The sequence below is a fragment of the Cheilinus undulatus genome, linkage group 8, assembly GCF_018320785.1.
Source record: "Cheilinus undulatus linkage group 8, ASM1832078v1, whole genome shotgun sequence".
Lineage (NCBI taxonomy): Eukaryota > Metazoa > Chordata > Actinopteri > Labriformes > Labridae > Cheilinus > Cheilinus undulatus.
This window is the reverse complement of record NC_054872.1, coordinates 42,468,591-42,485,713: the sequence shown is the minus strand read 5'-3', so window position 1 is coordinate 42,485,713 and position 17,123 is coordinate 42,468,591. Positions and strand designations below refer to the sequence as shown.

The 17,123-nt window shown below is 38.5% G+C and overlaps 1 protein-coding gene across 1 annotated transcript in view; it reads left to right on the top strand.

The window, feature by feature from the left end:
- The window catches only part of smg5 (SMG5 nonsense mediated mRNA decay factor), a 30,016-nt gene extending 15,418 nt beyond the window's left edge, over positions 1 to 14,598 (top strand). Inside the window, exons 13-22 of the mRNA XM_041793317.1 lie at positions 1,430 to 1,599; positions 1,684 to 1,759; positions 3,627 to 3,802; positions 4,984 to 5,142; positions 5,373 to 5,432; positions 5,743 to 5,902; positions 6,444 to 6,534; positions 6,662 to 6,736; positions 6,829 to 6,967; positions 13,186 to 14,598. Of these exons, the coding sequence (XP_041649251.1) occupies positions 1,430 to 1,599; positions 1,684 to 1,759; positions 3,627 to 3,802; positions 4,984 to 5,142; positions 5,373 to 5,432; positions 5,743 to 5,902; positions 6,444 to 6,534; positions 6,662 to 6,736; positions 6,829 to 6,967; positions 13,186 to 13,269 (1,190 nt within the window). The 3' untranslated portion in view covers positions 13,270 to 14,598. The remainder of the gene's footprint in view (positions 1 to 1,429; positions 1,600 to 1,683; positions 1,760 to 3,626; positions 3,803 to 4,983; positions 5,143 to 5,372; positions 5,433 to 5,742; positions 5,903 to 6,443; positions 6,535 to 6,661; positions 6,737 to 6,828; positions 6,968 to 13,185) is intronic.
- Positions 14,599 to 17,123: the final 2,525 nt, after the last annotated feature.

Here is a 17,123-nt window from a genome sequence, read left to right as displayed (position 1 = left end):
TGAGGACACTCGACTTTAAGCATCTTGAATTCTTGACCTTTCTGATCTTTCTCCAGACTCTGGAAACCTAATTTCCAAGATTTGCTGTCATCTGAAACAGAACTTTGAATTACTGATCAATAGCCCTGTTCTTTTGCTCCTAAACCTATGTGAGACGATTGTCCGTGGTTCAGGAGTGGCACAACACTAGGAAGATTACTCTTGTAGGCCATTTCTTGGACTCATCAGTGTTTGGTGGCTCTTGGTCCACTGACTCCAGCCTCAGTCTACTCCTTGTTAAGCTCCCCTTAGTTCTTGAATCTGCTTTGTTTGACAATCCTCTGAAGGCTGAGCTCATTCCTGTTGCTTCTGCACCTTTTCTTACCATGCTTCTCTTCCTGTCAACCTACCATGAATATGCTTTGATACAACCTCTGAGAACAGCCCGCCCTTTCAGCAGGACCTTCTGTGGCTTACCCTCCTTGTGGAGGGTGTCACTGATTGTCTTCTAGACATTTGTCGTGTCTACAGTCTTCCCCAGAGACCAGAGTGAGAGAATGAAGGCTCAGGAAACCTTCTCAAATTGGACTTTTCCACAATATTCTATTATTGTGAGATAGTGTATTTTTGATTCTCATGAGCTGTAAGCTGTAATCATCAAGACAGAAAAAAAAGAACTTCTTGGCTTGTTCCCAGTCCTATACGAGCTGTAGGTTATTTCTCTGTATAGATAATATTTGGAGAAAAAAATGGTACAATCATAGATCATCACTTAGTTTTGTACATGCATTCTTCTGGGGTGGGCGCATATAATATAAAAAGAATTTGCTAGCAATATTAAAACTGCTAGTAAAGCACACTGTTTACTGCCCCCTTAGAAGACAAGATTTGCCTTGCCATTACAAAAGATAGTGGAGATACTGTCCCTTTAAGTTCAGTGGAAGATGAAGGCTGAGGGAAAGATCAGCAGATGTGAGAAAGAAAATTAGATTTCAGCATTGGCGTTTATATGCAACCTGACAGTTACTGTATTTTGCAGGCTTGTGTTCTGTTCTAGAAATAACTTAAATTGCCCATCTCTAGTGTTTATATCCATTAACCCTGCATACGTGCACAGACAAACGGTCATTGGACCGAGTACAAATGTGTTCTTTACATTTGTGTGTATAGGATCAGTGATTTAAGGCTCTTCGGGCTCATGGCCAAATGTTTACAGTTCAACAACACAAACTTACATTTCCTTAAAAGGAAATCTAAATCCTGTAGTTTTTCCAGCTGTTGAGAGGTTTGACTCTGTACAACCTTAGTGAGCCTGGTATAGATGAGGGTTAGTCTAGAGCTTATTTACAGTAAAAGCTTCATATAAATGGTATTAGAACATGTAATGTCAGAAATAATGTGATCATGGTTTGTTGACAATGACATTTTATTCCTCTGTCTCCTCCTGTAGACCTGGACTCGGACTCTGAAGGCAGCCAGCACAGTACCCAGTCTGTTCACAGTGAGAAAACCCTTCTAGAGAAGCTTGAGATCCTGACCAATCAGGGGCTGATCCAGGTGGTGAAGGTCTTCATTGATTGGTTAAGGACAAACACGGACATCATTCTAATGTGTGCACAGGTAAGGCAACTTAAACTGTCCTGCTTTTGTCTTTAAACATTGACATTTTAAAGGTTATAGTCACAAAACTTTCTCTTTCTGCAGAGTTCTCAAAGCCTGTGGAACAGACTGTCTGTGCTGCTTAACCTGCTACCAGATGGCAGCAAGATGCTGGAGGCTGGTGAGTTACTGCAGTGCAGAGATATTTATACCACTGTATAGCTCATTCGTCACAGGATGGCACAGCAGTGTCTTGTTTTTTATTCCCATTGGGTCCACGAACACGCTGTTTCAAGACATAACCTGAACCACCAAAGAGGACAGTTAAACTTTTTTAAAGCTAAATATGCTTGCAAGATAAATAAAAGTTACTGTGACAGTCTAAAATCTGTAGGCTGAGTCTTACTTAACCTTGATTCAACCAGGGATAAAATCTCAGTCCCCTACATTTACAGATTCTACATACAGATGCAGAATCACTGCACAGAGGTTCTGATTTTTACTATGTGAAGCACTCTGGGTGCATTTGTTGCAAATTTGTAGTCCAAACTACACTGACCAATCACATTTCAGCAGTATTTGCTATTTGGTGTTTACAGATGAGACTTACGTGTTTACAACAGTAAACAGGTGCTTTTGACAAACCAGCTTTTATTAAAAGTAAGCCACAAAATCCATTATAGATTAAACAATTGGGCTCAATCCCAGTACAACCCTTGCCCCTACCACTTGAAAGACCAACAGATCTGCTTGACTCTGTGTAGAGTCTAGACAAAGCTTGACTTTTTACAAATCTGCATCTTGATGTTACTTTGGTAAACTTTATTCTCCTAAATTGTGAGAAACTCACATTAAAATGCGGCTTAAATGAGCACGAGTTAAGGCCTTGTATCTTTTGGGCATTTCTACTGGACTCATCAGATGAACAGCACTACTCAGTGATATGACAGCCTGTACACTTTTGTATAAACACCACACAAAACAGGAAATCTTGCCTTGAAGTCATTCAACGCTAACCTTTGGCTTCACCAGAACCAAAGAAGGATTTACTTCAGTTCCCAGAGGTTGAAGGCATCTACCAGACGATGATAGATGACAATCGCCAGTGGGTTTTACAACATGGCTGCAAACAAAAGCATAAGTGTGAGCAAAATGAACATGCATCAAGGGGCGCAGTTGGACTAGTGGTTAGGTTGCGCCCCATGTATGCAGGCAGGCAGCCAGGTTCAAGTCTGGCCTGTAGCTCCTTTCCCCAATGTCTCATCTCCACTCTCTGGTCCCTGTTTCTGGCTCTATCCACTGTCCTCCTCTCTAAATAAAGGCATAAGAAGATGGGAAAAAACATGCATCCACATTTTAAGCACCTGTATCACAATAAAATAAGGACTTAAATATGATTAGCTTTGAAAAATTCTACCCCCCTGTACCTCTTAATCTTGGAATCAGTGTGGTTGTTTCGTCAGCACAAAAAATTAACTGCAAGAAAAGGATGTTCAGGATGTTGCGTGCCCAAACTTTTTGCTAATGAGTTAGTTCTCATCGGATTGTCTTTTTGTTGCTTGTCATTTCACATTTTTAGTGTTTGGAAGGCTTTTTTATCTTGTAACTTAAGAACTTAAGGAATGTTGATGGTAGACATGTATAAGCTAGGCCGCAGTGACAGTCTTTATGCTCACTAAGCTAAACCAACAGCAGGTTAAAACTTTATATTCAGTCTACAGACAATTTGACATGCTGTTTTACCAAAAATAATAACATTTGATTACCAGCTTTAAAAAAAAAAATTTAATAACAGTCATTTTAAATGATGATGTAAGTATTTAACATGTGTTACATTAGTATTCATCTTTTATGTTTAGTTTCTTCAGATCTTTTGGATAGGGTTTTGTCCATTGCTCCAAACTCTGATTGTTGTCTTTCTTGTTTTGGAACTCACTTAATAAACAGTGTTAATGCTCAGTTCTCACACTGCATATTTGTCTCCCCTGTGCAGCTTTTAGTCACTTATAACTGCTCTGAGTCCACTGCCTGTTTTGTGTGTATTGCAGAACTAGGTCTGAACAGTGAGGTGACAGAGCTCATAAACGAGTGCGAGCAGCCTGGTTTGGTCCAAAGTCTGCTGCTGCCCGAGGATTTGGCTCTGCGACACCTGCCTGCTCTCAGTGTAGCTCACAGACGCCTCGATTTTTCCCGCCGCAACCCCTCCCTCAACCCCTTACAGGAGGTACAAACACATAAACTGGATGGATTAAGCAGTAACCACAGCACATTACTTGTAGTGTACAGTAGTGTTAGGATGAAAGGGAGTCATTGAAATTTCTGGAAAAATTTACACACAGAAGCTTTAACTTTTTTTTTTTTTCCCTTTAGAAAGCCAATCAGATTTGGCGATATTAGGATAGTGGCCCAATTATTTTGCTTTTGGGTCAATCTTTTAAACCCCTCTTGCTTTTCTTATTTAATAGTGAACCAAATATTTGAGCCTGTCAGGTGTTTGCTCTGATGTAACAAGCTTTTCTTTTACAAGCACCTTCAGCTTGAATGAAATGCAATTGCCTCTCTAAACAGCAACGTAGATGTACACTCAAGAGATTAATTGATGATAAAAATGAAATTCTACTAAGCCCTAAATCTACCAATGTCCTCCTTATAAGAACAGAAAAAAGTCCCCCTGTTGTCTCTATTTGTCTTTGTTGTTGAATCAGAAAGTACTACCCCATCTGCCTCCATCCTGTAGACTGGACAACAAAGTGGAAGACGATCAAAGAAAATATTTATAATATTGTAAGGACAGAGTCTTCGGCATCAGGGGAACTAATGGAGAAAAGAAAAATCAAAATCAGAAATAAGATGAAGGCATTTCAAGTTCTATTAGTTTTGAAATAAGAAATTCAGGGTTAAATGCTGTGGATCTAAAAATGATTACAGAATTTTCCTTGAAATTTGATCTAACCAGAATAATAAGATTCTCTATTTCTCCATTTTCAACCATCAGTTTTTTTAAATTGGTCAGGTACCATTCAGTGGGTTTGTAAAGGTTTTAATTAATAAGAATTATATATAAATATATATATATTTTTTAATTTAATCATAACAAAATGATAAGTACCAAAGTAAAAGTAAAGAAGAGTAAAGACAAGTTGTAGCAGTTTTAATTGTGAGCAAAATGAAGGATATTGTCAACTTTACTTTAACATTAAGACGTTAGCCACTTTTTATGTAGAAATGAGCAGCTTTAAGTCATTGGCACTTGTCAAATATAGAGGTATATTTGTGCATATTCCTCCTTTAACAAATTCAGACATTAAGGCATGTTGAAATTTATCTTACTTTTATTACTAAATGGAGTAAACAACTTTCAAAGTATGAAAACACATAAACATTGTCTTCTGTCTCTTCCTCCAGTGTGTGGTGCGAGTGTGCTGCATTCGCAGTTTTGGCCACTTCCTAACAAATCTCCAGGGCAACGTGCTGCACTTCAACCCAGAGGCCGGCATCTTCACCAGCATCAGCCAGTCGGAGCAGGACAATCTGGTTCAGCAGGCCAAGGCCCAGTTCCGAATGGTGAGTGACGTCTGAACAATAACCGGACAACCACAGGGGGTCTGGATTCAGTGAAATCTCAGTCTTAAGCATTGTGGTGTTGACACAGTGAATATGGTGATGTTGTGTAACCGCTGACCCAAATGAATGTGCAGAATGGAGAATATTAAATTATCTGCAACCAAAATGTTTATTTTTTCATGTGATCTCTTTTGATGTTGAATTTCCTGTCTTCATCTGCACCCAAACAGGCTGAAGAAGAAGCTCGTCGAAATCGCTTAATGAGAGACATGGCACAGCTCCGACTACAGGTTTTTGATCCTTTTTTTTCCCATTTCTTCTGACAGGCTTTTGTCTTTAAAATAAAATAGTAAATTAAGAGATCATTTTTTGTGTTTGTATGGAAATTGTTCGAAATCATAGAAAATAGTGTAGTTAGCTTTTTAGTGTTTAAAATCCACCTTATTTGCTGATGAGAATAGATTTGCATAAATGAACTAATTTAGAAGTACATATGAGCTCTAAGATTGTCTTGTTTTGTATTTGTGGCCATTAATCACAAATACACATAAATTAATTGGAAGTCATTTGCCAATATATTTTCCTGTCTGTTTCTTGCAGTTGGAGGTGTCACAGCTAGAGGGCAGCCTTCAGCAGCCTAAGGCCCAGTCCTCCATGTCTCCCTACCTGGTGCCAGACACAGCTGCTCTCTGCCAGCATCTGAACCTCATCAGGCAGCTGGCTGGCAGCGGCTGCTTCATCATCATCATCCCGCGGACGGGTCAGTGCACTGCCTCTGTCTTTAAAGGCAGAGTAGGACAATGCATACCTATTTATTACAGCCTTTTAATTGAAAGGATTAATGGTTGTGCCATTTTTATCCAGCATTTAGTAAATCATAAATACATATTTTAAGAAGAGCTGGTGATCGAACATAAAATTTTTGTTCTTTGCAACTGACACTGATGTTTCAAGGCCAATACAGATTACAATTTTTAGTAGACCATTAGACTGATATCTAGAAGCGATGAGCAAACAATTCAGCCATTGAAATTATATTGAAATTTTACTAAAATATATGGCATCATGTATTTTAATGCATGTCCAAGTACTACAGCCCCCTTTTCCCATTTTAACAAGCATACTTGACTCATGTCTGTGTGTAAGATGCTTTTATGAGTCTCAGTGAGTTCAGCTCTGTGTTGAAGCTTTGTACAGAGTCCGTGTGGTTTATAAGTTTTGTTCCCTTCTGCTGAGATGTTTGAAGCTTCTACTGAACTACCTGATTCCTGATGTGGCTGTGCTGTTGTTGTGTATTTTAGTGATCGATGGACTCGACAGGTTGAAAAAGGAAAATGCCGGTGCGAGGGATGGCATTCGCTTCCTGGAGTCAGAATTTCGTAAAGGCAACAGGTGGGTGAATTGTAATAACGTTATGAAGCTGCATAGTCATCGTTTTGTTTCTTTATACATGTTGAACATAAACCTCTATTTCTCCATAGAACTCTTTTTATAATGGTAATCCTGAATCCTTCCACAGGTACATACGCTGCCAGAAGGAATCAGGTCGAGGTTTTGAAAGAGACAAACTGAAACGTCAAGACATCGAAGCCTGGTAAGACTTTTCCGCTTCTACAATAACATCAATTTTGTTTATAACATCCTTATTTAATTTTTGTTTTTTACTTTTTTCATTTGATATTGAAGGCATTTATACAAGATGGTGGACAGCTGCCGCCAGCTTACGGTCTCCCAGAGCAACGGAGATGAAGACACAGCAGGCATGGTGACCATCCTTACTGGCCATCAAGTGGAGGAGCTTTGCACTCAGTCTGCAGCGATGAAGGTCAGACAATCTTTTTTTTTTTTAGTTTTTTTTTTAGTTTTAGAAAATTTGACATTTTCCTCCTGCTGTAGTCTGTGTTTACCAATGCTCTCGTCCTCCAAAACTACACATTTTGTCAGGTTTAGTGCTACAAGACACCTTTGTTTAGGGCTGTCAATAGATTAAGATTTTTAATCATGATTAATCTCACAAATTTCATTGTTCACTCGAGAGTAATCACAAATTAATCACACTTTTTTATCTGTTCTTAATATACCATACAGGACTATTTCTCAAGATTTTAATACCCTTATCAACACAAGTGGACAAAAATGCATACTTAATGCAAATGTTTGTTCATTTCAACAACCCAAAACAATGACAGATAATGTCCAAAACATTATCTAGACTTAGTTCAGTTCAAAGATACTGAATGCTCCAAAATATGCTGAGAATAAAATGGTAAACTCAAGACCAACAAGGACAACAGATGGAGATACTGACCTTAATGTAACATTACTGAATAATACCATGAAGTGTCCAAATTTAGACTTCTAGAAGTAAACTCTGTTGTTCTCAGCAGCTTAACACATGTACAGAAAGGACATGGTCAGTGAAGTTTAAATCACTCAGTGATCATTCCTGGATCCTTCACACTTAAAGCAGAGAATTTCAGACTCTCATGGGGGAAATAAAGGCTCACAGAAACATCCCTTTACACCAAGAGGACTCACAACAGAATGATACAAAAAGAGAGACTAAATACAGTTAGAGAATTACACTACAGATTACTGGGAGAAGTCAAGTCTCCGCAGAGAGCTCAGGCACAGGCGCAGATGCATCTAATGGTGTTTCACTGTTCTGATGTGGTCACAGGTGAGTAAGATGGACACATCTGCCCTACTCAAGAGAAAAAGCAAGTCATTATTTAAAAATGTCTGCTATTATTGATCATCTTTGTATTTTCAAATTTAAAAAAGTCCAAATGTAAAATAAATGCTGACAGTAAAAAATTACTGTCATCAGTCCAGTAGATTTACTGGAATGATGTCAATAAACACAAATTTGAAGCTGCTTTTCAAAACTCATGAATACACGAAGTGAAAGAAGTCTCAATGGAGTACATTTAAGGTGTAGTAAGACGACTTAACCATCTTTTCATTCTTCAGATCATTTCTTCATAAATAAAAGGGAACCACAGTCTAATAATGCTTTTTAGCTTATACTATGATACTCTACAGAGCTCATTCACTGCTTCACTCTCAAGCTCACCTGTAACACCTCTGCTGCCCTGTTACACACCAGCCTGTCCTGCTCTGTCTTTTCCTCCTCCTCCTCATGATGCAGCTGTATATTCACCAGTCAGGCCGTCTCCTATCGGGACTGCAGAGTCTGACACTTTTGCAGCATCTTGATTGACTGTTTTTTAAAATTTGGCGTTTATTTACAGTTCCAATCGATCGTTTTAGTAAGTTTCATTTTCTCCGAATACTTTCACTTTCAAGCAGGAGCAGCGTGGGGATGGGAGAGGGGGTAAACAGACCTTAAGGAGACGTGATCGGACCAGTCAACAGGCAATTTAAAGGACTACATAGTGCCGCTATGGAGCTGGTTCATAGCAGATATATATAAATGAATAAATCATACTGGCACAAAAGTGCGTTGACCCACCGGGAAATGCCCGGTATGCCTATAGGAAAAATTAGTGTCGTTAAAAGTAATTTGATTAACGCATTAACTTTGACAGCCCAGTAATAAAGGAAGTAAATGATAATCAGCAATCTTCACAATTCATCCTAAATTTTCATACAGGCCCCTCAAACTTCTTTTGATTTTATGTAGACAAAACTTTATTTCCACATGTTTTATGTGGATATTAATGTGTCTGATATGGTATAAAAGCTAAATTGTCTAGTCTTAAGCCTTTTAACTGCTGTTTAAAGAAGTTAGCTAACATGCCAAAGAGATTTTTATATGAAATGATCTAAAGTCTGCATGAAAGGGAAACAGAATTTGCGCAGTTGTAACTAATGTAAATGCTGTTTATATTAATAGCTTTTCATTATTATTTCTATGTAATATTCCTTTTCAGGGATCATTTCTGTGGGATTAGAAAGCCTGTTTTCTTTTTATCATGATAGAAATATCAGTAAATACTGTTCAACAGAATTTGACAACAAAAATGCAATCATAATAGCCAAAGTTATCTCATGTCATGATGACTATAAGAATAATTTTATATTACACCTTTTAAAAACATTTGTTTACAAAGTGCTGAATATCTAATATCTGTTGAGATGAAGTAGAGATGAAACCAAGAGTTCAGGGTATTGAAGACAAGTTTTTGATATCTAAATTTATCCAAAGACATTGAATGTTTGTACTTATTCTATACGGCCACATTCAGAGACAGAACAGAAAGCCTTCCATAATACAAAGCAGGATGTGCTCTTAATCTTTAGAAATCGCTACAGATACTGTATACACACTTTTCGACAGTTCCCTCTAAAACAGCCATAAAGTAGGCATAATTATACACAAAAGATAATTAAAGTAGTTGTGTGAATTATAGAGAGAGAAATGTGTGCAACAGGGTTTTAGAAGGTTGTGTTTCACAGGAACTTGAGATGCTAAATGGAAAGGGTAAATGGACTTGAGCTTTTCTCATCCTCTGACTACTTCTGGAGCTTTTAACATTTGTCACATTTATGCAGTCATACCACAATAACACACTGATGGTAAAGTCTCCTTTAATATTAACTCCTCTTTTCTTTCTTTCTTTCTTTTTTTCTTTCTTTCTTTCTTTCTTTTTTTCTTTTTTTCTATTGGCATGGAAAACATCAATTTGAAAGCAGTGAAATTTATGATAACAGGAAAAAAGGTGTTGTTAGTGGTACAGGTACCAACATTTTGGTTTAACTTTAAAATAATGGGGGGGGGGGGATGTAGAATTCTATTAAACATTTTTCATTATATAAAAACATTACAGCAGTCCTATGCATTGAGGCAATGTGATATTTGAGGTTCTTTTTTGGCCACAACTGCTCATGAAATGTGCTGCAGCATTTGCACACTGTTGCACTTCACCAAGCAGATACAGAAGTTTCTGTTTGTTGTTTTTCCTGACAAATTACAATTCTTTCTTTCTTTCTTCTGTGCTATTAACATATTGCTGGCGTATGTCTAAACCCTCCTGCAATCACCACTTTTTAGGATTGATTTAAAAAAAAAAAGCTGTATTTCTCCAATTATTTGACACTGAACAGTTATAGTCAGCATCTTTTTAAACTGTTAATTGCTTTAAAATTTGTTTAAACCCACTGACTAATGTAAAGGGTGACTAATTGCACTGCTTTATGAAAAAAATAAAATCATGGAAAATGATGATACAGTATTTTGGCCCTACATCAATGATGTTTAAAAAAAAAAAAAAAAACTTTTTATTGCCTTCTTTTATGGAACTTGTAAGCTTTCAATTCATGTTTTTGCCTCTTGCAGCAATAGCAAACTTTCCAGACTTCAGCTTCACCAGTGGTTAGCAAATGAGGACTTGGGCTGAAGACTTTCTTTTCCGCACAGGTCATTCTTTACAGTTGGAGTAGCAAGAGAGAATGACAGGAATTGTGACAAGAAACAGTCTTTTACCTCCAATTTCCACAGTCTGTATGCACTACAAATGTTCCATCACTGCTGGCACTCTAAGAGCAAATTTCTCCCTTTCTATTTAAGATTCCCACACATTTTGATCCACCTCTGGTGCATGCTAGAAGCACCGCTTTACTTCTTTCTGCTCAAGATATACAAAAGTCTATTTCCAATGCCAGCACGTGTTCATCTGCACAGAGCAGATTGACCCAAACAGAGAGACACTTATGGGAATGCACAGAGCACTTCAAAATAAAACACCATGTACAGACTGTAGATCATTCATCCCATCATTACATCAACATCACATCAAAACAGGAAGCAAACGAAGAGCAAATCAACCTCTTACAAAGAAACATGCTGTTCTTGTGTGTTTTTTTTTTTATTCCCATGTGAATTTGTGATGCAGCTGCCCTGAGCTGAGCTGTACTCTACTTCAGAATGGACCCAGTAGAATTCTGTCAGTCGGAGGAAAACAATGTGTACACATCCTGTTGAAATCGCAGGATAGGTTCTTTACAGATGATGCCACACAGCAGTGGAGAACTCTCCTTTTTGGGGAAAGTAGGGATCTCTGCATAGAGAAACGCTACCAAAAAGTCCATGTTTTGAGCTGTTTCCAACTATGCCAAGCATTCAACGTGCGTAAAAAATATTCTTAATTCTTAAAGTACTTTTGTTTCCCTAGAGCCGGTTGTACACTGTGCAATTTCAAGCCGACCATACAACAGTTGTGGTAGAATGTTATCTCATACTGTACAACTGAATCGTTTATGACGCACGACTATCCCGCACGAGTTGTGTGCTCACATTGTATGACTGAAATCGGGACGGATTGTCACAGAAACCCGCAGTTTTTCCTTTTTAAAAAGTCTCAGGGTCTGAGGGTGAAGTGCTTCCAGTCATATTCTCTCTCTCTCCTTCCTCTATCTCTCCCACTTTCTCTCTCGCTCTCTCCCCCACTATCTCTCCCTGTCTCACACACACACACAGCACCACCTCTATCAGCTGCAGGTCTGCAGGTAGGAATATTTCCTGCTCATTTATTTCCTTTATCATAACGGGAGTGCCTAAAAAAGTGATTTCAGCCATTTTCATGGTATTTTAGGACATTGTCTGACGGTTTACAAAGGAAAACAAACCACCAATGTTGTTTATTCTGTTCGCGTTTCTGCTCTCACTGTGAAGTGTCTGTAGTCGTACGACCAAAATATCAGCCTGACCAGAAATCCTCCGGACCAGTCGGGAGCAGGTTGTAAGGTCGTAGTCAGGCCATGGTTGGCCGTCGTAGCCCCCTGTACACAGTGTGACAAACGACGCCCGATCTGACTGAAAGTTGGCCCGACTTCAGAGTGAGTCATGCGACTCAAAATTCGTAGCAGAATCGCAGGAAAATTGCACAGTGTACACCCGGCTTAAAGTAGTGAAACATCCACTCAAAAAAGTTTAAATAGAACTCATGGGTAAACGCTGGCAGCTAGGCAGGATTATAAAAGCCTCCATCTGAAGCTTGGATAAGCTGTCACAACACTCAGGTATGGTCCTTTCCCACAAGACAGTCCATTAGTTACCACATTAAACTTTGGTCTTGCCTGTTTCCTCAGCTGATTTTCATCCAGTCTCCCTTGTAGTGACAGGAAATCCATCTCTTTTAAGTGCTCCATATCATGTGTCTCAGCTCAATGGAGCTGGTTGTTTGGCTCCCAAATGGCTCTTCATTTGGTACCAGTTTGGCTTTTTAAATGTGGATTAAAAAATGACAAAGAATGGAGGAAAGAGAAAGAGGAATGGGGTCTAGCTACAGTGGTTCACATTATTGAGCCGTTTAGTAGAACAGGCTCGTTCGTGAACAACACATCATGACTCAGTCACTCACCCCACAAGGTTTATTTGGTTGATAGTATATCACTATTTCAATTAAAAGCATGTTTCGGACAAAATGAGGATTTTTTTATATGTCATAGCGGCTCAGCTAGCCTCTTAGCTTAATACAAGACTCCTCTAGACTTTTGTCTCCCTTCATCTGGATAGACAGTGCTGGGAGGTCTGCAGAACTGAGTAAATTGTGATATTGATGCCAGGTAAATTTGATAAACTGTGGAAAAAATGAACTTTTTTGTGAAGTTTAAGGATTGCACCCAATGCATGTGGCAATTTTCTGATGATAATTGCAGTGCACAGGTCCACTTACAGCTTTGAAGTATAACCTTTCTCCATTCACATTCATTCCTAATGACAGTCCCCCACTTCTTGACCCTCAAGGGACATTTGTGTGTCATAATCATGTGACAACAACAGTCCCTTTAGAGCAAATTCTGAGCTGCATTTTGATGCAGTTTTCTACTTTGAGACATGAGTGGAAGCTAAATTGTCATTGATAATAAAGTAGCCTTAACATTTTAATAGACTATTTCTACTACAATTGGAAACCAGAACTCTACCAATACCAATAAATGGTCAGGCCTCTACATATCCTTTTTTTTGTTAACAGGTCCCCTCACCTGTAATGACTATAAATGAAACTGAATGTAGAAAACAGGTGTGTTTATCCATGTTTTCTATTTGATTAAATGTGTCTTTGTCTGTTTTATCAGACGGCGATCCAGGCAGCAGGCTCGGCGGGAATGGAGCTGAAAAACATCTTGGAGTTCTACCGACAGTGGAAGGAGATTGGCTGAGAGCTCAAACGGGGGCAGCTGTCGGCGCTGCGAACAGCTGATCGATCACAACACTCGCTCCCTCTCTCTCTCTCCCACTCTTTTGCTCTGTGTGTATCTGCGTCTCCAAAGGCAAAAAAACAACTCAAAAGAAAGCTGAATCGAAGGAAGGAGTTAAAGCTTAGAGGGGTGGAAAAAGATAAAACAGTGGAGTGAAAAAAAAAGGAAAAGAGAAATGCGGGCGAAAAACGGCGCTATAAGAAACAGCAGATCTCCCCACCTCCCACTCCCAATCCTAAACATAAAGAGTGACCCCTAGTGGTCGGAGTGAGGAGACGGTGGGGGAAGGCTCCACACAAGTTTTAAGTGCCCCTGGTTCACACCCTAACCAGGATTACACTGTATATGTTAGCAAACGAGTACCTACGTGTCGAGAGAGAAACCGCACACCGACATAAACACATTCACGCTCAGATGAATCCATATAGATATTTAGAGCTGTGGTTTCTGTTCCTCCTCCCCTTTCCCTTCAGTTCGTATTTGACAAACAGGGTTAAGAACGTGCGAGGCGTGTAGGGCTGTGTGTTAAAAAGTCAAGGGTGTATGACGACAACTTAAAGATGGAGAAAACACACTCTGTCTCCCTGACACCCGAGGCTTCCCGCCTTACAAAACCAAACCAGGCGTCTCACAGCAGCTCATAAACCTCCAGTAAGGTTTGAGGAAAACAAACGTACTCTTCTTTAGGATCGGTTTCTTTCCTCTGTGGCTTTTTTTTATTTTTATTTCATTTGGTTTCTTTATTTGCGGTGTACTTTTTGTGACCGGTGACTTATGTATTGTGCTATCTCTACATGAGATGAGAAAAAAAAAAAAACACAGCAGGTGTTGCCCTGTCAATGCTTTTAATTTGGATTTTATTTTTGTACCCAAATGATGTTTATTTTGCTTTTTGTAAGCTGAAACTGAATGACTTATGCAAGAATGTTTAAGGGAAAAGAAAGGGGCTGTTGTCGTGTGTTGTCCACTTAACAAGTTCTTCAGATCTGAAAGTTTAAAAACGTATACTCCAGAATTTATTTAACAAAGTCTCTGTTAGACAGAAGAGGGAGGTAGCAGCCGATTAGCCTCGTGTTGTAGCTAGTCATTGAAGAGGCTCAGAAGAGAGAGGAGTGGCTGACTCTCCCAGGGGATTGTGGGTTGTGTTTGGACCCCTGTGAACTCTTTAAAATGTATCCCATCTACACTTCATCTCCATAGTGACTGTCCCATCATGCACAGTGCAAAAGAAAACCAGTATTTGTGTGTGGCCATGCATTGAACAATAAAAAGAAACTCGTATAAGATGAACACTTGTTTCCCTTTGGACTTTTTTTCAGTCTGTTAATTAAAATGGTGAAGTCATTCAGCAAAGTATACTGTTTACAAATGAACAAGAAAGTGCATTTTTACAGTAGATTAAATCAAAATCTTTTTTTTTTAAAGATAATTCTCCAGATTTAAAATGTCCAGCTTGACTGATTTTATGATTCTCAAACATTTTAACATCAAATGAAATCAGATACACATAAATTGTGTCAGGGAGCCCCATTGCTAAAACTTGTCATGCCTAATAATAATCTATCTAAAAGGAGGAAATGTGTGGAGGAGAGAGCGGGGCAGGCAAGCATGAAAGGCCCTAGACTGGTAGTTGAACCTGCAACTAATGCATCAAGAGTAATAGCGCTTGGTGCATCTAATAATTTTAGATTATCATTATTATTAAATGTTGATTATTACGGCTTACAGCTCAGAAAATTCCACTATCTAAAAATATAAGAATATCACAAGATGTCAGTCCAAAGAAATATTTATAATACAGAGATGTTGACCTGGCAAATTAAGCTCATTTATTCACTCAGTACTTGGTTGGATCTTCTTTTGCACCAATGTTGCTGTTGCTCTTTGTCTTACCACACTTTTCCCTTCTAGTCAACCTTTTAATGAGTATGTTTTGATAAAGCCCTCTAAGAACAGCCTGCCTTTCCAGCAGTGACCTTCTGTGGCTTACCCTCATGGTGAAGGGTGTCAGTGATTGATTTCTGGACAAGAGTCAGTCAGCAGTCTTCCCCATGATTGTAGTTGTGTGTACTGAACCAGAGTGAAAGAAAAAAGGCTCAGGCAACCTGTACAAACAAGACTTTTACACAGTATTCTAATATTTTGAGATTGTGCACTTTAAAACACTCAGTTACACATGCTTCACAAAGAAATAAAAAAAGATAATCAACAAAAGGAGAATATTAAATCACATCGTATTTCCCATGACCAAACAAGACATAGAATACGCTACAATTTGGAAGAAATTCAAGTTACAAGATCACATTAAAGCCTGTCTAAACAAGTGGGTTTTTATATGTTTTTGAAACATTCCAGCGACTGCTGATCTGATGGACTGTGGGACTTTATTCCACAGGGAGGGGGCTAGAACAGAAAAAGCCTGATCACCTTTACTCCTGAAGTTTGACAATGCAATGTAAAGAAGGCAGAGATTAGATGATCTGAGCAGGCAAGAGGGGATATATGGAACAAGGAGGTCAGAAATGTAACTAGGGATGAGGTCATGCAGTGCTTTATATGAGTTACAGCATTTTGTAGTTGATTCTGAATCTCACTGAAAGTCAATGGAGAGATGCTAGAGTAGTAGTTGCTGCAATCTGAACTGATTGTACGGGATTTAGGGAAGTGTATAGGCATGTGTATAGAGTATTACATTAATCTGGACGATGGAAAATGGAAGTGTGTAAGAGAAGTTCCAGGTCTGAAGGTGAGAGCATTTCTCTGATTTTACAATGTTACATTAATGTAGAAAACAGATCTGTACAAGTTTTGAAGTCTTGAAAAGTTTGACATTCATTTAGAATATATGGAAATTTAGCTTTCTGAAATAAATCATGGGAAAAAATGAACTTTTGCTTGATATTCTATTTTTTAGAAGCGCTTGCATATTTTACTAGTAAGGCCCATTGAAACCTAGGCAAGGTTTAGCAGACATATGAAAACCCACAAATCTTGGTCCAAAGAGGCCAACTGGGCAACTTCTTTAGTTTAGGAACCCTTTGGAAGAAGAGGCAAAAAAGTCTTCTAGAGCCTCAATCAAGTCCAGTTGCCCTCTCTAAACCAAGGTTTGGACAATCTGGTGGATGAGAACGTACACTGACTGATATCTTTATATCAAACATGTCAATGACAACTTAAAAACAGTTTAAAACTGCAACTTTTTAATCCAAATAAACAACTTTTGATTATTCACCAGTACAAAATTTCACAAGCCATTCAAACAAACTCAGATAGCAGAGCATGAGAAAATCCCACACATTTGAAACAGAAGCCTGCTACCTTAACAATCTTAAATATGTTTTGGGTTAATCAGGTTAATGATGAGTTAGATAAACTGCCAGAGTCACCTTGAACCTCCCCAAGAGCCGCTGGAGATCCAAAGACCCAGCTTTGAAACCACTGTATTAAACAGTGCATTAATAGGAATACGATAAATTTTAGTTTTTAAACCACAACTATTTTCACTCTTAAACTGTTTTCATGTCTGTCAGAGTTTTTATCAGGCCAGAGTGTGGAGTTTAAAAGTTCCAGGATGGGAGGTCCTTAGATACTGTTGCATTACAGGAACTGTTGGGAGATTTTTTAGACTGATGCATGACCAGAACAAGGTTTTTTTAAGCTTGTTTTCATAATTTCTCAAGTTTGCGGGTTGTTATCTAAGTTTCATTAAAAAAACAAACAAAAGAAAAAAAAACAATGTCTTATATCTACAGTAAATAACAGACACTAGATCATAAATGAAAACTAGGATGGCCAACTGAACGGTGTTCATTTTG